The 16,878-nt window shown below is 32.8% G+C and overlaps 1 protein-coding gene across 7 annotated transcripts in view; it reads left to right on the top strand.

Moving 5' to 3' along the window:
- LOC119073246 (kalirin) overlaps nt 1-16,878 on the top strand; it is a 41,723-nt gene that overhangs the window by 19,481 nt on the left and 5,364 nt on the right. For 6 of the 7 annotated variants that reach the window (XM_037178574.1, XM_037178575.1, XM_037178577.1 and 3 more), the window contains 9 exons: nt 7,380-7,452; nt 12,172-12,493; nt 12,659-12,742; nt 13,736-14,040; nt 14,098-14,287; nt 14,353-14,490; nt 14,597-14,623; nt 14,690-14,926; nt 14,999-15,216. In XM_037178574.1, coding sequence (XP_037034469.1) covers nt 7,380-7,452; nt 12,172-12,493; nt 12,659-12,742; nt 13,736-14,040; nt 14,098-14,287; nt 14,353-14,490; nt 14,597-14,623; nt 14,690-14,926; nt 14,999-15,216 — 1,594 coding nt within the window. The remainder of the gene's footprint in view (nt 1-7,379; nt 7,453-12,171; nt 12,494-12,658; nt 12,743-13,735; nt 14,041-14,097; nt 14,288-14,352; nt 14,491-14,596; nt 14,624-14,689; nt 14,927-14,998; nt 15,217-16,878) is intronic. The other variant, XM_037178576.1, reaches the window with a different exon arrangement.

The following is a 16,878-nucleotide window of genomic DNA, read 5'->3' on the forward strand; positions in this document are numbered from 1 at the left end:
AATGAGTTTGGAATAGGAATGTGTTACCTTCGATCTGTAGTAGTCTGTTAGCCTTTTCTTGTTTAGTCTTTTCCGGTTTCTTTCGGAAGTAGTTTCTTCAATTCGACTAATTCCTTAACTCTTTGTTGTCGTATTTACCGAAGATCTGATTGATTTCGTTCGGCCGCTCGAGTATTCTATACCAATGATAAAGTCAATTTCACATTTTCCTCTCCTCTTGTATCATTTTTGATATAGAACATACATAAATATGACACACCATACACCATTAAGTATGTAAAATATAATTTTTCTTCTCACTATAATTTACACAACGACCGTTGTTGGTGCGATTTTTCGTGTGTAAATTTTTAATTTGTTCTATCGTCGATGTAGTAGAGATTCAGTCGTTGGCCAAACAACAAATTTGTAAGGTGTCAGAGAATCAAGACTTTTCTTCGTCTGCGCTCATTACATTCATACATTTAAATTTAAATTAGTCGTGGCGCTTTATTAATTGAATTTAATTTGAAAAAATAAAAATCAGAGTAAAACAAAAAAATAAATCTCGGTCGAGAACGTTATAGCCAATGTTGTGCATTCGACAATATTAGTAGTATCATTGTTACGTCGGTATACGCGTTGAAATACTCAGTTTGTCAGAAACGATTGTAGATGATTAAGATAAAACATGAATATTCCGTGGAACATCTGTAGTAGTGGCAATAAATTGTAGATAAAAATAATTTAGATAAAATGGCTAGTACGAAGTGCAGTGATTCGAAAAGAAATCGAAAAACAAGAAGTTTATTGGTGCCATTAATTCTGTCTGAAAACGATGATATTCACGACGATAATTGTAAAGTGTCTAGGTCACCGTCGTTAAACCGAAGTTTTCGATCATCATTTTCACTGAGAGAATTCCGACGGGGTAGAAGCTTGTCAAAATGTCGATATGATGACGAAACTGACAATGAAAATAGTAGTGCAAACAAATGTGATAAAAAGTCTCTGTATCCACAGTCTTTCAATAAATCGTCATCTTTAATCGACTTGAAAGGATTTTATCAAAAGTTTCAACGCACATTGTCGTCAGGTTGGTGATTTATTATGTAAAGGACTGCATAATTTAAAGGTTTAGGATTAGGCGATCTAGGACTACCTCTTTTTCACTTTTATTTTTTTCAGTACCAAAAACTGTGCCAATTTGGGTTTTGATTATTCTATAAGTGCGCGGAAATCAAGCTGAAAGTGACTGTGTGTCTACATTTTACAATTTAGTATTAATATTATTCGTGGAAGCTGCATCAGTAGTTAATATGTAAGCAGACAACGCCAAAAAATGAAGTTTTCGATTGTCCTAGCAATTATCAAATTAGCGTCGCAGAATAAACAGCTAAAGATTTTAACACACCGAACAAAAATTGTTGTGACTAGAAATTCTATATAACAATATACTCACAAATTCACAACTGACGATAAAAGCAGACAAGTGGCTATATCAAATAAAAAAAACTTTGCAGGAAAAATGTACGTCGTCGTGAGATTTTTTCTTTAATATTACGCCTTTAACATTCCAACAAAAAAAATTAAAAATATTCACAACGAGTCAGTGGTTATCACGCGGACAATCTAAATTTTAATTCGGAATCAGCAAACGTCAGATGCAAGAACCGCATCATTGAAATCCTGACCTTCACCCATTATCCAAAGTTGTGGCATTTCTAAGTTTGAATATTGTTATTAACATTAATTAAAGTTATTAGCTCTGAAGTCGACAGAAAGAATTTAGAAAATGCGTTGGATGAAGAATAGATTCGTGATATAGCACTACGATCTTATAGGCTTACTTAATTTGAGTTAAAAATTTCAATTCGCATTCTTAATTTAAAACTGGAAAAGATGATATTGGGCTTGCTAATGAACGATTTCATGCGTAATTATTGTAACAAATTTGTTTGCACTATTCAATAAAACGCAGCGTTAAAAATCTGTTGTTTCAATCTCGTACAATTTAAGCGCATTAATTCAAAGTAATGACGGTGACATACTCAGTTTTATTGGATACTTCCTCATAGTGTATGTCTCTTTCGCACAGAGATTATTCGCAAATGAGTCAATTATTTTGCCAATCATCTCCAGTAGCTTTGACCTAGCAATACGTTTCGAAAAAAGTTTAATTCAAACATCAAATTTATGGAATTAAATATCAATCAAGGCATTTGTTATAAACATACGATTGATCCTGACTAATCAGAATCACTAGTTTAATACATTTCTTAATCGTATGTACCGCTTGAGTTTGATCAAAGAACTATTGTAAAGCCAGGGATTTTCCACGCGCTAATGTGAATTATGACCTTGAATTTTTATTTCATTCAAAAAAATTTAAAGTGGAAATAAAAAAATCTTTTTATAACCAAGAAAGATCGCGCATAGCAATATGATGTTTTAGGCTACCTGTTCTTTTTTGTAATCATGAGCTTTGCTCACATACATTACAAATTCAATCGTCTGTTTTGAAAAATGTACTTATTTTACATAGTCGAGGAGCGTTCGTGTCGGCTATAAAACAGCTCCGTTCGTTTTTAGATTTTAATGGAAAATTTTTGTTTTGCAATGTATGGAATACAAAACTGTGGAACAAATCTATTTACTGGAAAATGGAAAAGCTGATTTTCGCCCGAACAGGTCGAATAGCTCCGAAACTAAAGAAACTTTTTGAAAAAAAAAAAAAATCGCTTCTCGAAAATATGGGTCAATGCCATTGACTCAATGCTGATATCTCATGGAAGATTTTTTTCCTGAGGTGGAGGGTTAAGCTTTTGTTTGTAACATACCTATAGTAAGAACTTTTTCCTGTTGGATTCAAGTTCTGTGATTGTTCAAAGACAATGAGTTAGGCATTATGCCAATGCTCCTGCTTCCACTTCGTTTTAGACCTAAGTTAACTCATTTCGGCATCTATAACATATTTGACTTCACCAGATTTCAGTTTCTAAAAATAGGTGACGTTATCATGATCTACACTCTCCATTGTCCTAGAACTACGGAATTATAAGGAATTTAGCTTTGCTGTCACACAGCGACACAGCTGACTCAGTACATTTTTTATAAACAAATTGTTGCTTTCATTTCTGACAATGCTTCACAACAAATTTTCCTGGCTGATAACATGAAGGAATGTGCAGCTAGTTTCATAATTATGAATGTTAATGAGATTAATGTTTGAAGATAATTTCCTCATTGCCGATGTACTACTATCAACAGACTAGCATTCTTTACGTTCAGTCTTTTATCGGTTTCAAAGGGGACTGCGTCGGTAGATCAAGTGAGTGCTTAGAAGTTTTTTAGTAAACAATTACGGTATGTCCACCAAGCCAGGGAATAACAATCGAATTTTTCGTAGGAAGAATCATCAGACAGACTTTAAAATCGCTGGTGGTAGTGTACTAGTGTAGAGGTGCGATATTGAAGAGGTGCTGTATTGTTATGTTGAGTATCTTTATTTTTTTTATTGAAAGGGTCGAACGCACGACCGTTACATTTCAGAAACCATTATTGCGAGTCGTGTAAGTCACCTGTCACCAGTTGTAACATAACGTGTTATCAATTCTTAGTTACTTTACATAAATACAACAACTCATTTTACATAAATACAACCAGGGAATGTGTTTAATTGTAGTTCTTTTTCCGAAGAGAATGTGTGTTACCACATTGACAGAAATAAACTTAATTATTACTAATTAAATTTCTTATGAAAAAGTGTATTAATACTAAGCGGATACAACTTCCATACCCACTAATTAATTATATACTTTATTCACGCTATACTTAAAAAGAAAAACATTATAGAACGAAAGCAAACACAGAAATCCACAAAAGTTTTTCTTACAAATAATGAATCCTAAATAACGAGTAAAATAACAAAACAAAAAAAAAACGCTCAACCAAAAGACATTGACGTGAGTGAAGTGTATCTAATTTTAATTCATATAAGACACACAGTTTATTCGGTGCTCATCTCTCTTCATAAATTGATTGTATAAGACGATTTGTGGATATTTTTGTATATATGTAGAAGCAACAACATAGAAGCAAAAGAAAAACATTATTTTTAGAATTGAAACATTAACATGGTCAACATATTCACAACATGATATCTGCGATAATACACTAACAACTCACAGCGTTGGAATGTTTTTAAGGAAGTTCAGAAAATGAATTATAGCAACACAAAGAACAATCAGTTTGAAATTATTATGCCTCACATCCTCACAATGTGAATCATTTAACAATTTATCAATTTTTCTGTGTACAGAAAGACATGTTTCAAACTTAAGGTCGCTCTGTTTTTATCGCTTCGCAATATTGTTTAATGCGTTTTTTGAGAGTACAGCTTTTTTATAATTTAGTCATCGAAAGCAAGTGTATCAAACCTTCGGTCTCGTATATTACAATAACGGATGCAAATCATATTTTTTAACGTCTGCTCACGTCTGGTTCGACAAACAATAAAGCAAGAAAAATACTTTTAGTCTGAATCGCAATAAAAGTAAAAAAGTGATGTAAAAAAAAATCCAGCAAAAAGTTTTGACATTATCGAATCCAACTCCAAAGAACTATCGAAAATGAGACAAAGACTCGACTCTTAAGCACATACTTTGAACGCCCCAACAAACAAAAACATTACGCAGACTTTTCGGTGCCTTTATAAAAAAATAACTAGTGTGATGAGTAACAAGCTCGTATGTTCGTGTCGCCCATGTACAAAATATACTTTTCATAAAAGAAATTTGCGTCACAAATACTGTACGTACCTTCTTAAAGGCGACCTGTGAAAATTTTGGCAACATTTTAGAATAACTTGGCCTGGATGGTGTAGATGTGTCATAAAACAATCCTGAAAACGGCGTCATTGTCGGTCAAAAATTTATGATTTTCATGAAGACTTTGTGTATAACAAAACTACAATATTCATAAACGTTGTCTTTTAAATAACTTTTGATTCGATTGATTGACATATTGCTTCGCTATGTTCTATGTTGGTAATTTAATTGATGTATTTAGAAATTGAAGTGAATCAAAAAATGGTATTGTTAACATGTCGATAACGATTTAAATTTAACTCAATTTTAAATATTCAAATTTGAAGAGTGAAACACTTGTTTCAGTCTTTATTGTAACACTACAAACATAAAATGCTGGCTCTGTATCAATTTTAACATTATAGAGCAGAATACAACTTATAATGCATATATGCATACATACAGTACACTGTCATTGAAGTTTCGTGTCTTTTCAACATTAGCCACTACAACTTGGCTATTGAACTAAAAATTGCACGCTCTCAGTTGACTTTATAAATGGATTATAATGCTGAAAATGTTTCATACTTTCCATTAGAACACGACGAGGACATTCGTTTCTACATGATTTTATTTTCCTCATAAAATTCTCATTTAAAATGAAACAACGACTCTATGGTCTATGTTCACGACGCTTAGATCAATTTGCTTTTCGTTTTTAACGTTTTTTTCATGATTTCATTTCACATTCAACTCAATCGATGACCGTAATCCGTTTCTTTTTTAAAATTTTCTCGTTGGGTTTATAGTCACGGTTGGTTTGAAACGAGATTAAATAGGGACCGCCGACCACCAATAATTTTTTTTCATATTTATAATAAGTGATGGACAAGAACTTCACACAGGAAAAAATTAGCCCAAACCCCTGAGCCGTTTCTGAGAACCAGTGGATGCGACTACCACAAGCAGTCAGGTACAGCCTGAGCACATATTTTAATTGGGATCGGTAGAGGGAACAATTCTAAGATATACCGTGTAAAAATTATTTCTTTCGATCATCTGCTCTCGGAGCAATAACAGTTGAAAGTCGAAATTTCCCCATTTTCGAAGAGTAATATATCCCTGACAAAGTGATCAAGACAGCCAGTTAAGATTGATTCTAGACGCGGTTAGTAAGCTCTTTCGAATGGCGAAGAAAGTTTTTTTGAAAAAGTTCTTTTATGTTACATTTTCAGAGAAATTACTTTTTCCGCTACCCTCGGTGAAATTCGGCCACTTCTGTTCCTTTCTGGTAGCCTTATTTCCAACTAATTTGTCGCTTATATTGTAGCCTGAAGAATAGGCTTTTCAACGATACCAAACATGCCATACTTGATCCACAACAAGTACTGTTGATGATTCAGTTTTTCAATCGAAGTCACTCTACTCGCAAATCTGGAGCACTCGAAAACGAAATTATTAAATTTCAAGATTTTTTTGAAAAAAAGTAGACTTTAATGACTTTCTGAGTCGGTACCATCAATATACATAAGTAAAAGTCATGTAATAGTGAAATTTAATAATTTCGTTTTCGAGGGCTCCAGATTTGCGAGTAGAGTGACTTCGATTGAAAAACTGAATCATCAACAGTACTTGTTGTGGATCAAGTATGGCATGTTTGGTATCGTTAGAAGTAGAGTGAAGGCTACCAGAAGGGAACAGAAGTGGATGAATTTCACCGAGGGCAGCGGAAAAAGTAACTTCTCTGAGAATGTAACATAAAAGAACTTTTTCAAAAAACTTTTTTCGCCATTCGAAAGAGCTTACTAACCGCGTCTAGAATCAATCTTAACTGGCTGTCTTGGTCACTTTGTCAGGGATATATTACTCTTCGAAAATGGGGAAATTTCGACTTTCAACTGTTGTTGCTCCGAGAGCAGATGATCGAAAGAAATAATTTTTACACGGTATATCTTAGAATTGTTCCCTCTACCGATCCCAATTAAAATATGTGCTCAGGCTGTACCTGACTGCTTGTGGTAGTCGCATCCACTGGTTCTCAGAAACGGCTCAGGGGTTTGGGCTAATTTTTTCCTGTGTGAAGTTCTTGTCCATCACTTATTATAAATATGAAAAAAAAATTATTGGTGGTCGGCGGTCCCTATTTAATCTCGTTTCAAACCAACCGTGTAGTAGGAAAAACTAACTAAAACAAACAACACAATTTCAGATGAATACTTAATTTTACCTTGACTCTCGCGTACAGAACCACCATTAAATACTTAAAAAGCACACAATAAGGGGTGAACATTTTAGATACGGCTGTAACATGTGTTATCGACAACAAAATTTCCATCTATGGGAAATCGTACTGTAAAGCTAAGAAGTAAAAGATTTTGTATCAAACACCAGTCGATACTCAAAAGTTTCCAGTCAAAACAAGAGAAGTCGTTTGCAATATGAATTGCAATAAGATTGACTTAGATTACACGACATACCATATCGTTGTATTTATTTAATGTTTCTACCACAAGCCCCGATTGAATTTGAATATCCGACAAACCGAACTTACCATAAAACCCAGCACTAAAAAATAATTTTCCCACATTTCAGATTTGACAATATCAGGAGAAAATTCGGCCGCAAATACTGCATCCCCGATCAACAAACGACGAGGATTTAGTGGGTAAGTTAAATTGTCAAAAGATTACCATTTCAAGGAAATGTTTACAAATATTTTAGTTTCGTATTTTCCACATCCGTTTTATGAATCGTCTACTCAAAAGTATTTTTCATATAATAATTTTTCGTTTGTATTTGTTTTGTGTAGCGAACTAAATAATTATCCAAACATAAAATTGTCATCCCATCTATTTAACAACAATCTAATAGTGTCCAAAACTCCTTCTTATTTGCTCTTCAATAAAAACACACGATGGCAATGACACAGAATTTTATGTGTAATTTATATTTGTTTATGGCAAACAGATGGTATTGAATTTTCGTATTTTTACTGTCTCACAGAGGAAAGATGCATGCGGTAATTATTTGCCAATCGACTCGGTTTCCTAAACCTGAACGTTAAATAAAGTGTTGAGGAATTGGTTGGGTCTCACTGATCTGTCTGTATTTCTATATCGTACATCCATCGTACTTTGAAGACATGAATATTGCTATCTGTTAGCTGTAGATAAAATAATTTATAAAGTAAATAGAGTGAATGTTGTACTTAAAATACTTATGCTATAGTAAATATCTGTGTAAAGAATTTGTTGTTTATGGTAACAGTGCCGAATTTTAACATGACAAACAAAAACTTTGATGTATTACATCAGTTTACATTTTGTTGAAAATAGTAATTTAAAGCGAAGACGGAATCATTTCAGACTTCTCTACTCACACTGAATTGGTAATAATTTTTGATCCCTAAGTTAGATTGTAGTGAACAATAGTTTGATTCAATCAACACCCCAACCATACATTGTTTACACTCTGTATGCAGTTACTTACATTGTAACTATATTTCACATGTGAAGCCATATCTTAAATGAAAGGAAATTGTATAGATTGAAAATGTGTTTCCATTTATCGCTTCAAAATAAGTAATGAAAGTGTAATGGGAATTTCTATTAAACTTTTCCTCTTTATTTTCTGCCATCCACTTCAATTTAGAATTGAATTGCAACTACGATAGGTTCTATTATTTATTAGAGAATCTTCAATTTCTTTCTTTTCTTTTGGAAAATATATTTGATGTCAATTACTAAGGATTGATTAGTGTTATGGTAACCATTCAATTGATTCTAAAAGACATACATCCATTAAAATTCAATTGCCAAACCGTGAACATGATAAAATTAAAAATAAGAAGTGAAGTTGAGTTGTAAGTTAATTCAATTTAAAGTCCCATTGAGACAATCAATAAAGTCGCCACGACACATTTCTTTAAAGTAATTTAAGTTGTACACTTTCGTTAAGTCACGATTCCGACTTTTATAATCCCAAAGTAATTCCTAAGTAAGGTTCGTTCAGCTTGTTGATCATAATCGTATAATACTGCTAATTAAGTTGTCATGTATCATGTAAAACGTCAACAAAAATCCTTGCCGAAATGTTGTTTGGAAATTGTTTTGTTTTTCATTTGAGATCAAGATTCAGCACTACGTTGAGATTAGATTTTATTTAAAATTTCCGCCGTGGCATTCTTTTTAGGGAATTTTGCGGCTGAATATTCTCTTCGGTAAAATAATCACTACATCTCACTTACTCAACTTCATCTTAATCAACTCCAATTGAGATGGTTGGATGGTAATTTAATCTTAGTGAAAAATTTCTATAAAAAAAATTCTTCGAAACATTATTTCTGAAATTGTAGGTAAATCCGTTCCAAAATTCCGATAAAATCATAAAATTCTCATTTACAGAAACTTTAAGTTTTCCGGTCGAGCTACTGATACTCACCATGAAAAGAATAGAATTGATTACAAAAGAAACTTCGTAATCAATGCGAAATTTGAAACTCCCAACACAAACAAAATCTTATAAGTGCGTTTGAAATATCAAGACACATTCAATTTACGTCTATGATATAAAATCGAAAAAAAAAAAAATTGCGAAAAATCAAAGAGCTTCGAGCTCGAGCACACAATTTTTTTATTTAAACGAACCATTTGCAATGGTTTGATTTAAAATCATTTCCTCGGTTATTTCATTTTAGATTACACATTGTTCCAAGTCGGTCAAAACATTTTATTTTTTTGGTGATAACCCGACCAGTTTGTGTGTAAATGTTTGAGTCAAATCAGCACAGTGCAGGTGTGTATTTGACATTTTAATTCCTTCACCATACGTTCAGCTTATATTTTTATAGTTTTTCGACTATGTATTACATACAGCCAGGCCAGTACAACACTGAAATCAAATTCATTTCGGTACGTCGTTGCCTATTGTTCCGAGCAAATACAATTTAGTTCGGTGGACAACATTGTTTTATTGTTCGTAATTCCTTCAATTCGAATTTTACCAATCGGTTGTTTTGACAAAGACTATAATACGGTTGTTTGACTGCAATTTTACAATTTTACTTCCACAAGCTAAACTCAAGAAAACGAATGTGTGTATAATATGTTGAATGGAGTAAAGCAAATAAAGTGCTTGAAACTGTCACAAGATCGATAAGAAAATTATAAAACATCGATAAAAAAATTTTTGTATTAAAATAAGTTTACAATTTAGTTTTGTTTTAAGCTTTAGTCGCATGTATTGTGTCCTCTTCGTAAAATAAAATGTTTTGTTACATTGATCAATTAACGGACATTGAAAATATTTAAAGCGAACCATGTGTTTCGACTGTTTGTACATTGTGTGCTGTTGCTGGTGTTGTATTGACAGGTGAAATTGCTTGATAAGAAAAATAAAAATAACAAAACATCATCATTCTTGATAAGAAAGTTTCATGTGTTAATATTGCATTACTCGTTTCTTGATCGTGGCGCACGTAACATTTTTTTTTAAAATAAATTTATTTTCTTATTGCCAACAAGAAAATATTTCGCTATTTTTTGCCATAAATTCCTTTCGTAGTTTCTAATCAAATTTTTAACGGATGTCTCTCTACCGGCAATCAAACTAAAATCTCTTTCCGGTCTTACTGTAAAAAATATTGAATTTGAATATTCCAAATACAATTTTTTCGTTACCGCAATTCTTTCAAATTTTCTGTAAAACATAGTTCGCATAAGTGATTATATACTTGCTAAATATGGTATGTAATGTGTTAAAAGTAGACTAGTGTATCTTTGGTGGCCTACAAAAAATATTGAAATCGTAATTGTTATCTTGACATTACATTTTATTCTTGTCCTACCTTTGTTATTTTTAACAAAGTAGATAACTTTGATTATTTACGAATACGTCTTGTGCAAGGTTCTGTGGAGTGGAACTGATTCTTTTTTTCGACAAATGCAAAGCCTAATGAAATTCTAATTCTGTGCTTCATTGACGTAGCACTTTATGTGCGTGCATTACTCAAACATTTTGAAACTTTGAGCAAGATTGATGTTCTAACTTTGTATTTTGATTAAAACTTTTCCGATGCCGTATTTGTATATCGCAGAAAAACGTAATGCCTAACAGAAAGATTGACAAACATAAAATGAAAATTCCATCTCCATGTTTCCACTTTTGCTTCGTGAACTCATCGCTACAAGGAATCAAGACAACTTTATAAAGTACTTCAATTATCCAAACTTTAGCTTCTCCTGTTATCATTGACACAATTTAACTATAGTTTTCCCAACTTTCTCATATCAAATTACACCCACACTCGGTTCGGTTATACAAAAGCGTAACAAAACAAGATAATTTTCCAGCTACAACTGGAACAAAACAAATAATAACAAATCTTAATAAACGAAATCCCAAAGACAAACAAACTTTAATATGCAGATGTTTACGTTCGATATGATTGGATGTTCTGATGTAAAGTTTGCAGCATTTGCTTTCGTCGCATGGAGACGATTTGATGAAAGTTTCACAAACAATTTTTCATTTTATATTGAGTAGAACATGATATGAAATTGCATCCACGACTTTGTCGAATATTCGAATTGAATGGAATGAAAACATGAATTCAATAACTGCGGAACGAAAGGCATCATCATGGGATGAGATGTTTATAAAGTTTCCGAACACTAATGAGATGCACTTGACAAGCTCTTCTCATCAAATCAAAATAAAATTTGATTTTTAGTAGATCCACCACTCGTGTTTCGCTTCGATTTTTTTTTTTTTAATAATCTTTTTTCTGAAGCACCTAGCAACATAAATCTTGCATAGTGTTTATGTAGTTTTCAACGGTGTGTTTTATGTAAAGAAATGTTGGATTTTCATTTTACTTGGAACGTTTGAAATTCATAAATTATTTAGACGAGAAAATTATTAAATCCATTAATACACTTGAAAAATCAATAAATCAGGGATTTGTTTGTAGTACAGGTTTTTCAAAGTTTTCCAATAAAAATTTTTTATTTTCCGAGTCAATTTATAATTTGATTGCAACAGTAACTTTGTATTACGGACTGGGTTGTATACATGTTATGGGTGATATGCATTGCAATTTGCAATAAGCTGCATACATTTTTTTTTTCTTTCTAAAAAGTGTTAAGCTTTTCTGTGCGATGCAGCATCGTTGGTTTAATCTAGCGAAGGTCTAGCATTAGCGCTGAAACGTTCGATCGAGTCAGTTCGAAATTGTATTTCCTTAGAGTTAAAATCATAGCCGAGAAAAGGCAGCAATTTTTTCAATGAATTTTCTGTAAATTTTAACTTTTCCACTGCATACATAGCACAAAAAATTACCAAATTGTAAGCTCCACTAACCAAAATTGTTATAATTCTCTTCCAGACGTAAATGGTTGCCGCCACCTTTGCGTAAACTATCACAAGGAAAAGTTGACAAAAACGCGTCGTCCGAACGTCCGCTCGTCAAAAAGGGATCAGACAAAACGTTTAAATTACCGACAGAAAAGCAAACCGAAGAAGAATACAACAACAGCAATCCATCAAAATCATTGATCAATTCACAGTCGGCCCATCAAGATGTAGAGGCCGATGAAGAAGGTACATGTGATTTGCCTCCACCAATGAAACCGATACAAGATTCACAGACAATGGTAGCAAATGGACCTACAACCTTAACGGTTGTGGAACAGAGTCCCTGCAAGCGGGTATGTTATTTGGAAATAATTTTTTTTTTTCTTTAATCATTGGATCATTGGGCATTTAAGATAAGCTTTTTGTGTTTCAAAATCAAAAATCATTTTTGTTTCTATTTGTTTTAAATGTTACTAAAACTTTCAACTTTCATTAATCGTTGTTGTTACTGAACGTAGACATCATCATTATCACTGAAAACATTGGAAGGAAATGCCCCAACTGACTTAGAGGAAATCGAACAAATTGTGAAGGAGAAAATGGTATATTTTTAGCGATGAATTTTTGTTTTCTTTTAATTTACTTAGTTTATTATTTCTGGCACGTTATTGGTCCTACTTTTTATTGTGATTTCCTAGTCGCATTACAATTAAATAAATATGTCACTCGAATACTCGTTAAAACAATTCATCCAATAAATTCGCTAAAGTGCAGAACAGTTCTGTGCAAGTGCATAAGTAATAATTTGTGAGAGTAAATTGAAGCAGTTAAATAACTCAAGATTGCCAATCAAAATAAGATTTTTTAAATGAAGTGACATCACAGGTCGATGTTATATTTCCGGAACTGTATACTCCAATTTATTTGCAATTATGTAGGGACTTGAACAACTTGAAGCTATAGGTTTGAATTGATTTCGTCATAGTAACGGATTTCGCACATATTTTTAGTGTTTTTCGTCAAAATTTGTGATTCTGAGCTTCAGTTCGAGATAAATTCAGAAAACTTGCATCCAAGTTGGTAATAGAAAGACTATGCAAACCATCCTATCTTAACGGTGAATCCCGTGAAGCTATACTTTAGCAATGTCGTCACCGAGGGCCTAAATACATTACAGTAAATAAGCGTTTTAGGTAATAGTTTGTCGGTGGTAACAGTCATACGGTAAATGATTCATCAATACTAGAGTAAAAATCGAAACTATCGCATTCATTTTCCATTCATTTTATTCCATTGTTACTGTCACAATTTAGAGTAGACCATTCAGCAATTGATCTGTTCGCTGTATAGAAGTAAGAAAATTTTCCGGCACATGTGAATAGTGTATAAACAATAAGAAATGGTATGCTCCTTGCAGACGCTTAAATAATAATTTTGCTATTCGCAACCGCAATAAAATTTGCCCAATAACAATCTATCCAACGAACAGCTCCATTGCATATTGTCAATTCATTTAATTATCAAAAATAAATACTCTTCCTAGACAACCATCCAGTCTCTAATTACATTTCTTTACATTTGTCTCATATATATAGGAGCAGCATGAAAGTTCTAAATCAAAATTTCTAAAACCTCACGACCCAGAAAGTGAAAATGGTGAAAATGACGAAAATCTCCTAGAGAACGATGTGGAAATGTCGTTAAAGAAGCGAATGTATGCTCTGCGTGAACTGGTTACAACAGAAGAATCATACGTTCAAGATTTATCCCTAATTGTCGACGGATATATACGTGAAATAAAGGATCCAGAAAGTGATATTCCCTTGCCGGACGATTTAAAAGGAGGCAAAGAACGAATGATATTTGGAAACATTGAAGCAATTTATGAATGGCATAGAGAGTAAGTTTGCTGGTGATTGTTGTGAATTTATGATTTTAATTTGTGTCATACTTTCAGCACTTTCTTAAAGTTACTGCAACGATGTATACAGTGTCCCACTGATTTGGGACCATTTATACAGAAATGCAAACCCAAATTGCGTATGTATGTGATTTACTGTCAAAATAAACCAGTCTCCGAACATATTGTGGCCGAACATTTGGGATATTTTGAAGAAGTTAGAAATAAGTTGAAGCATAAGTTAGTTGTAAGTGTCGATGTTGTTGATCATATTCGAATGAAGTGAACTCTAATTCGATGTTCCTGTTTCAGTTATGTGATCTACTCATCAAACCTGTACAGAGAATTATGAAATATGAGCTACTGTTACGAGATTATCTCAAGCATACAGAAAGAGCTGGACTGGTCAATGAAATTCCTAATATACAAGAAGCCATAAATGTTATGAAAGTGAGTACGACGGATAATTTCAGTATTAAGTTCTTCTTGCACATCAGAAGCTCCGCATCTATTGAGCATTCTATTACTAATTAAAACTTTTTTTTATCTTTCACAGGAAGTTCCTAAGGAAGCCAATGACATGGTAATTCAAGCATATTTGTGCTGGGTGTTTATGACTTTTGCTAATTTTTTTTTCTAATTTCTCCAGATGGATGTTGGGCGTTTACAGAAATTCGAAGGTAAAATAACCGCACAGGGAAAATTACTTCTACATGGGCCGTTACTGTGCACAGAAGTTGATTCAAATAATGGCAATCCCAGCATCGTATGCAAACCTAAAGAGCTTCAAGTATTTCTCTTCGAACAAAATATAATTTTGTCCGAAATTGTTGGCAAGAAAACGCAATTCACCAATCCCGCATACATCTACAAGACACATATTCAGGTTGGGGTCACTCTTTCATTATGGAAATTGTCGAATTATTTATTTTAATAAAAAATTTTCCCCTTTAACCAGATAAATAAAATGAAAATTGAAAAATTGAGTGACAACCGATTCTTATTGCGTTCAACGGATCCGCAACGACAAGAGCTTAGTTTTGTGCTGACAACACAAACACAGGAACAGTACCGCGAATGGGTGGATAAAATAACAAACATTCTTCAAACACAGCATGATTTTCTGAAAGCAATTCAAAGTCCCATAGCTTACCAAAAGGAACTTACCAAAGAATCGTGAGTTAACATCTCATCTTTAATGCATTATTTACTACTACCAAAACAGTAACATGTAATTAACATTCTCATTAATAAATAACCAACTTAAATTAACAAGAAGAAAAAAATGAAATGAAAAATCTAACAATATAGCTCACCACACTCATTCTAACCCATCTCTTCTCTCTATCTATCTCTCTCTATAAATATAATTAAATTCCTCGTAACTATATTTAACATGTTAATAAAAAAAAAACAAAGCAAAGTAAACCCACAACACTTTACTCAGACCTACTAACAATTAAGTTGTTTGAACGTTTCCGCTCAGATTTAACAATAAGAAAAAGAAGAAAAACAAAAGAAAACTATTTTATTATACAAATTCAATATGGGGAAATGATATTAAAGGTGAAGTTATGCATATGAAGTGTATCCTTGATGTAGAATCTTTCATTTTGTTTTTATCGGATCGAATTTTGGTATAGAAGAAAATGTTGTGATAACAAATAATTCCACCAGTTTTTTCATTTCAAATTTTACCGCATTAGGTGCGTGCAATCGAAGCTTTATTTACAATATTATTTTGACGAACTTTAACGTAAAGTTATAGGATCTGAATCACCTGCGATGAGCTGTGAAAATTCGAGTGTTATTCTTAAAAATTGTTTAGAGGCTCGAGGTATTCTGCTGATTGAAAATTGCGAAGCAAGAAGTGCCAGTAATTTTAGAGAAACTGCCACTTAAGAGACAGCCACGGGCCTAACACTATTCATGCTATTCTTCATTTTTTAAATGCTGCTATTCATAGAGTGTCCAGCCCGTGCAGCCACTTCTATTAATGTCATTAGCATTGCCACATGTATTGAAAATCGTGTACTTTTCATAATTCAAGCAATTATTTCGACGGGTTTTTTCTTGGATTTTTTTTCCTCAACAAATTTCATACGAAAATCCGACTTTCCAACTTCCTTAGTTATGTAAATGTCCATTAAATACATCCGGCCAGACGACTTGGCTCAATGATTCCTTACGAATCAAAGTTACCTACATTAGTAGCTGGCCACTATGATCATTCATGTCTGAAATACGTTGAGTAAATTCAAACAAAACTAAAATTCAGTTAGTAGGCAAAGTATATTTATGGAACAAAAATAGTTCTTTCCTACGACAATTTTAAGATCTGTTACGTCCAATCTTCGTGTCAGTAAATTTCAGTTGAGCTTAGTCCAGTTATTGCCTGATAATGTTGTGATTGATTATGGCAAAATAAAATTATTGATTATAATCAGCCACCTGTCTGATAATCACGGCTACCAAACAGAAAAACGAAATGAAGCCAATAACATAATCAATCCATTCATGGATCAATATTTTACCATAATTAATTGCAATATAAATTTGGCAACAGGTGATTGTTTCCTACTTTGCATTTCATTAGTTATTTATTCAACCGCGCAACTAACACAAAAAATGGTAACGGCACCCATGCTCTTCGCAAATGCTAGCTGGTAAAAAGAAAACTATCCCTTTCTGCAAATGTAATTCCTTAAATACAATAAATTGCTTTTCATTAAATATTGTAGATAATTGTTAAATTAAACTTTGACTCAATCTTATAATAGTTATACATGTCTACGAAGCAAAATCAAATTTAGTGATATATCTCTGCTTACAGAATGA

Source organism: Bradysia coprophila, unplaced genomic scaffold (genome assembly GCF_014529535.1).
Source record: "Bradysia coprophila strain Holo2 unplaced genomic scaffold, BU_Bcop_v1 contig_138, whole genome shotgun sequence".
In the NCBI taxonomy this organism is placed as follows: domain Eukaryota; kingdom Metazoa; phylum Arthropoda; class Insecta; order Diptera; family Sciaridae; genus Bradysia; species Bradysia coprophila.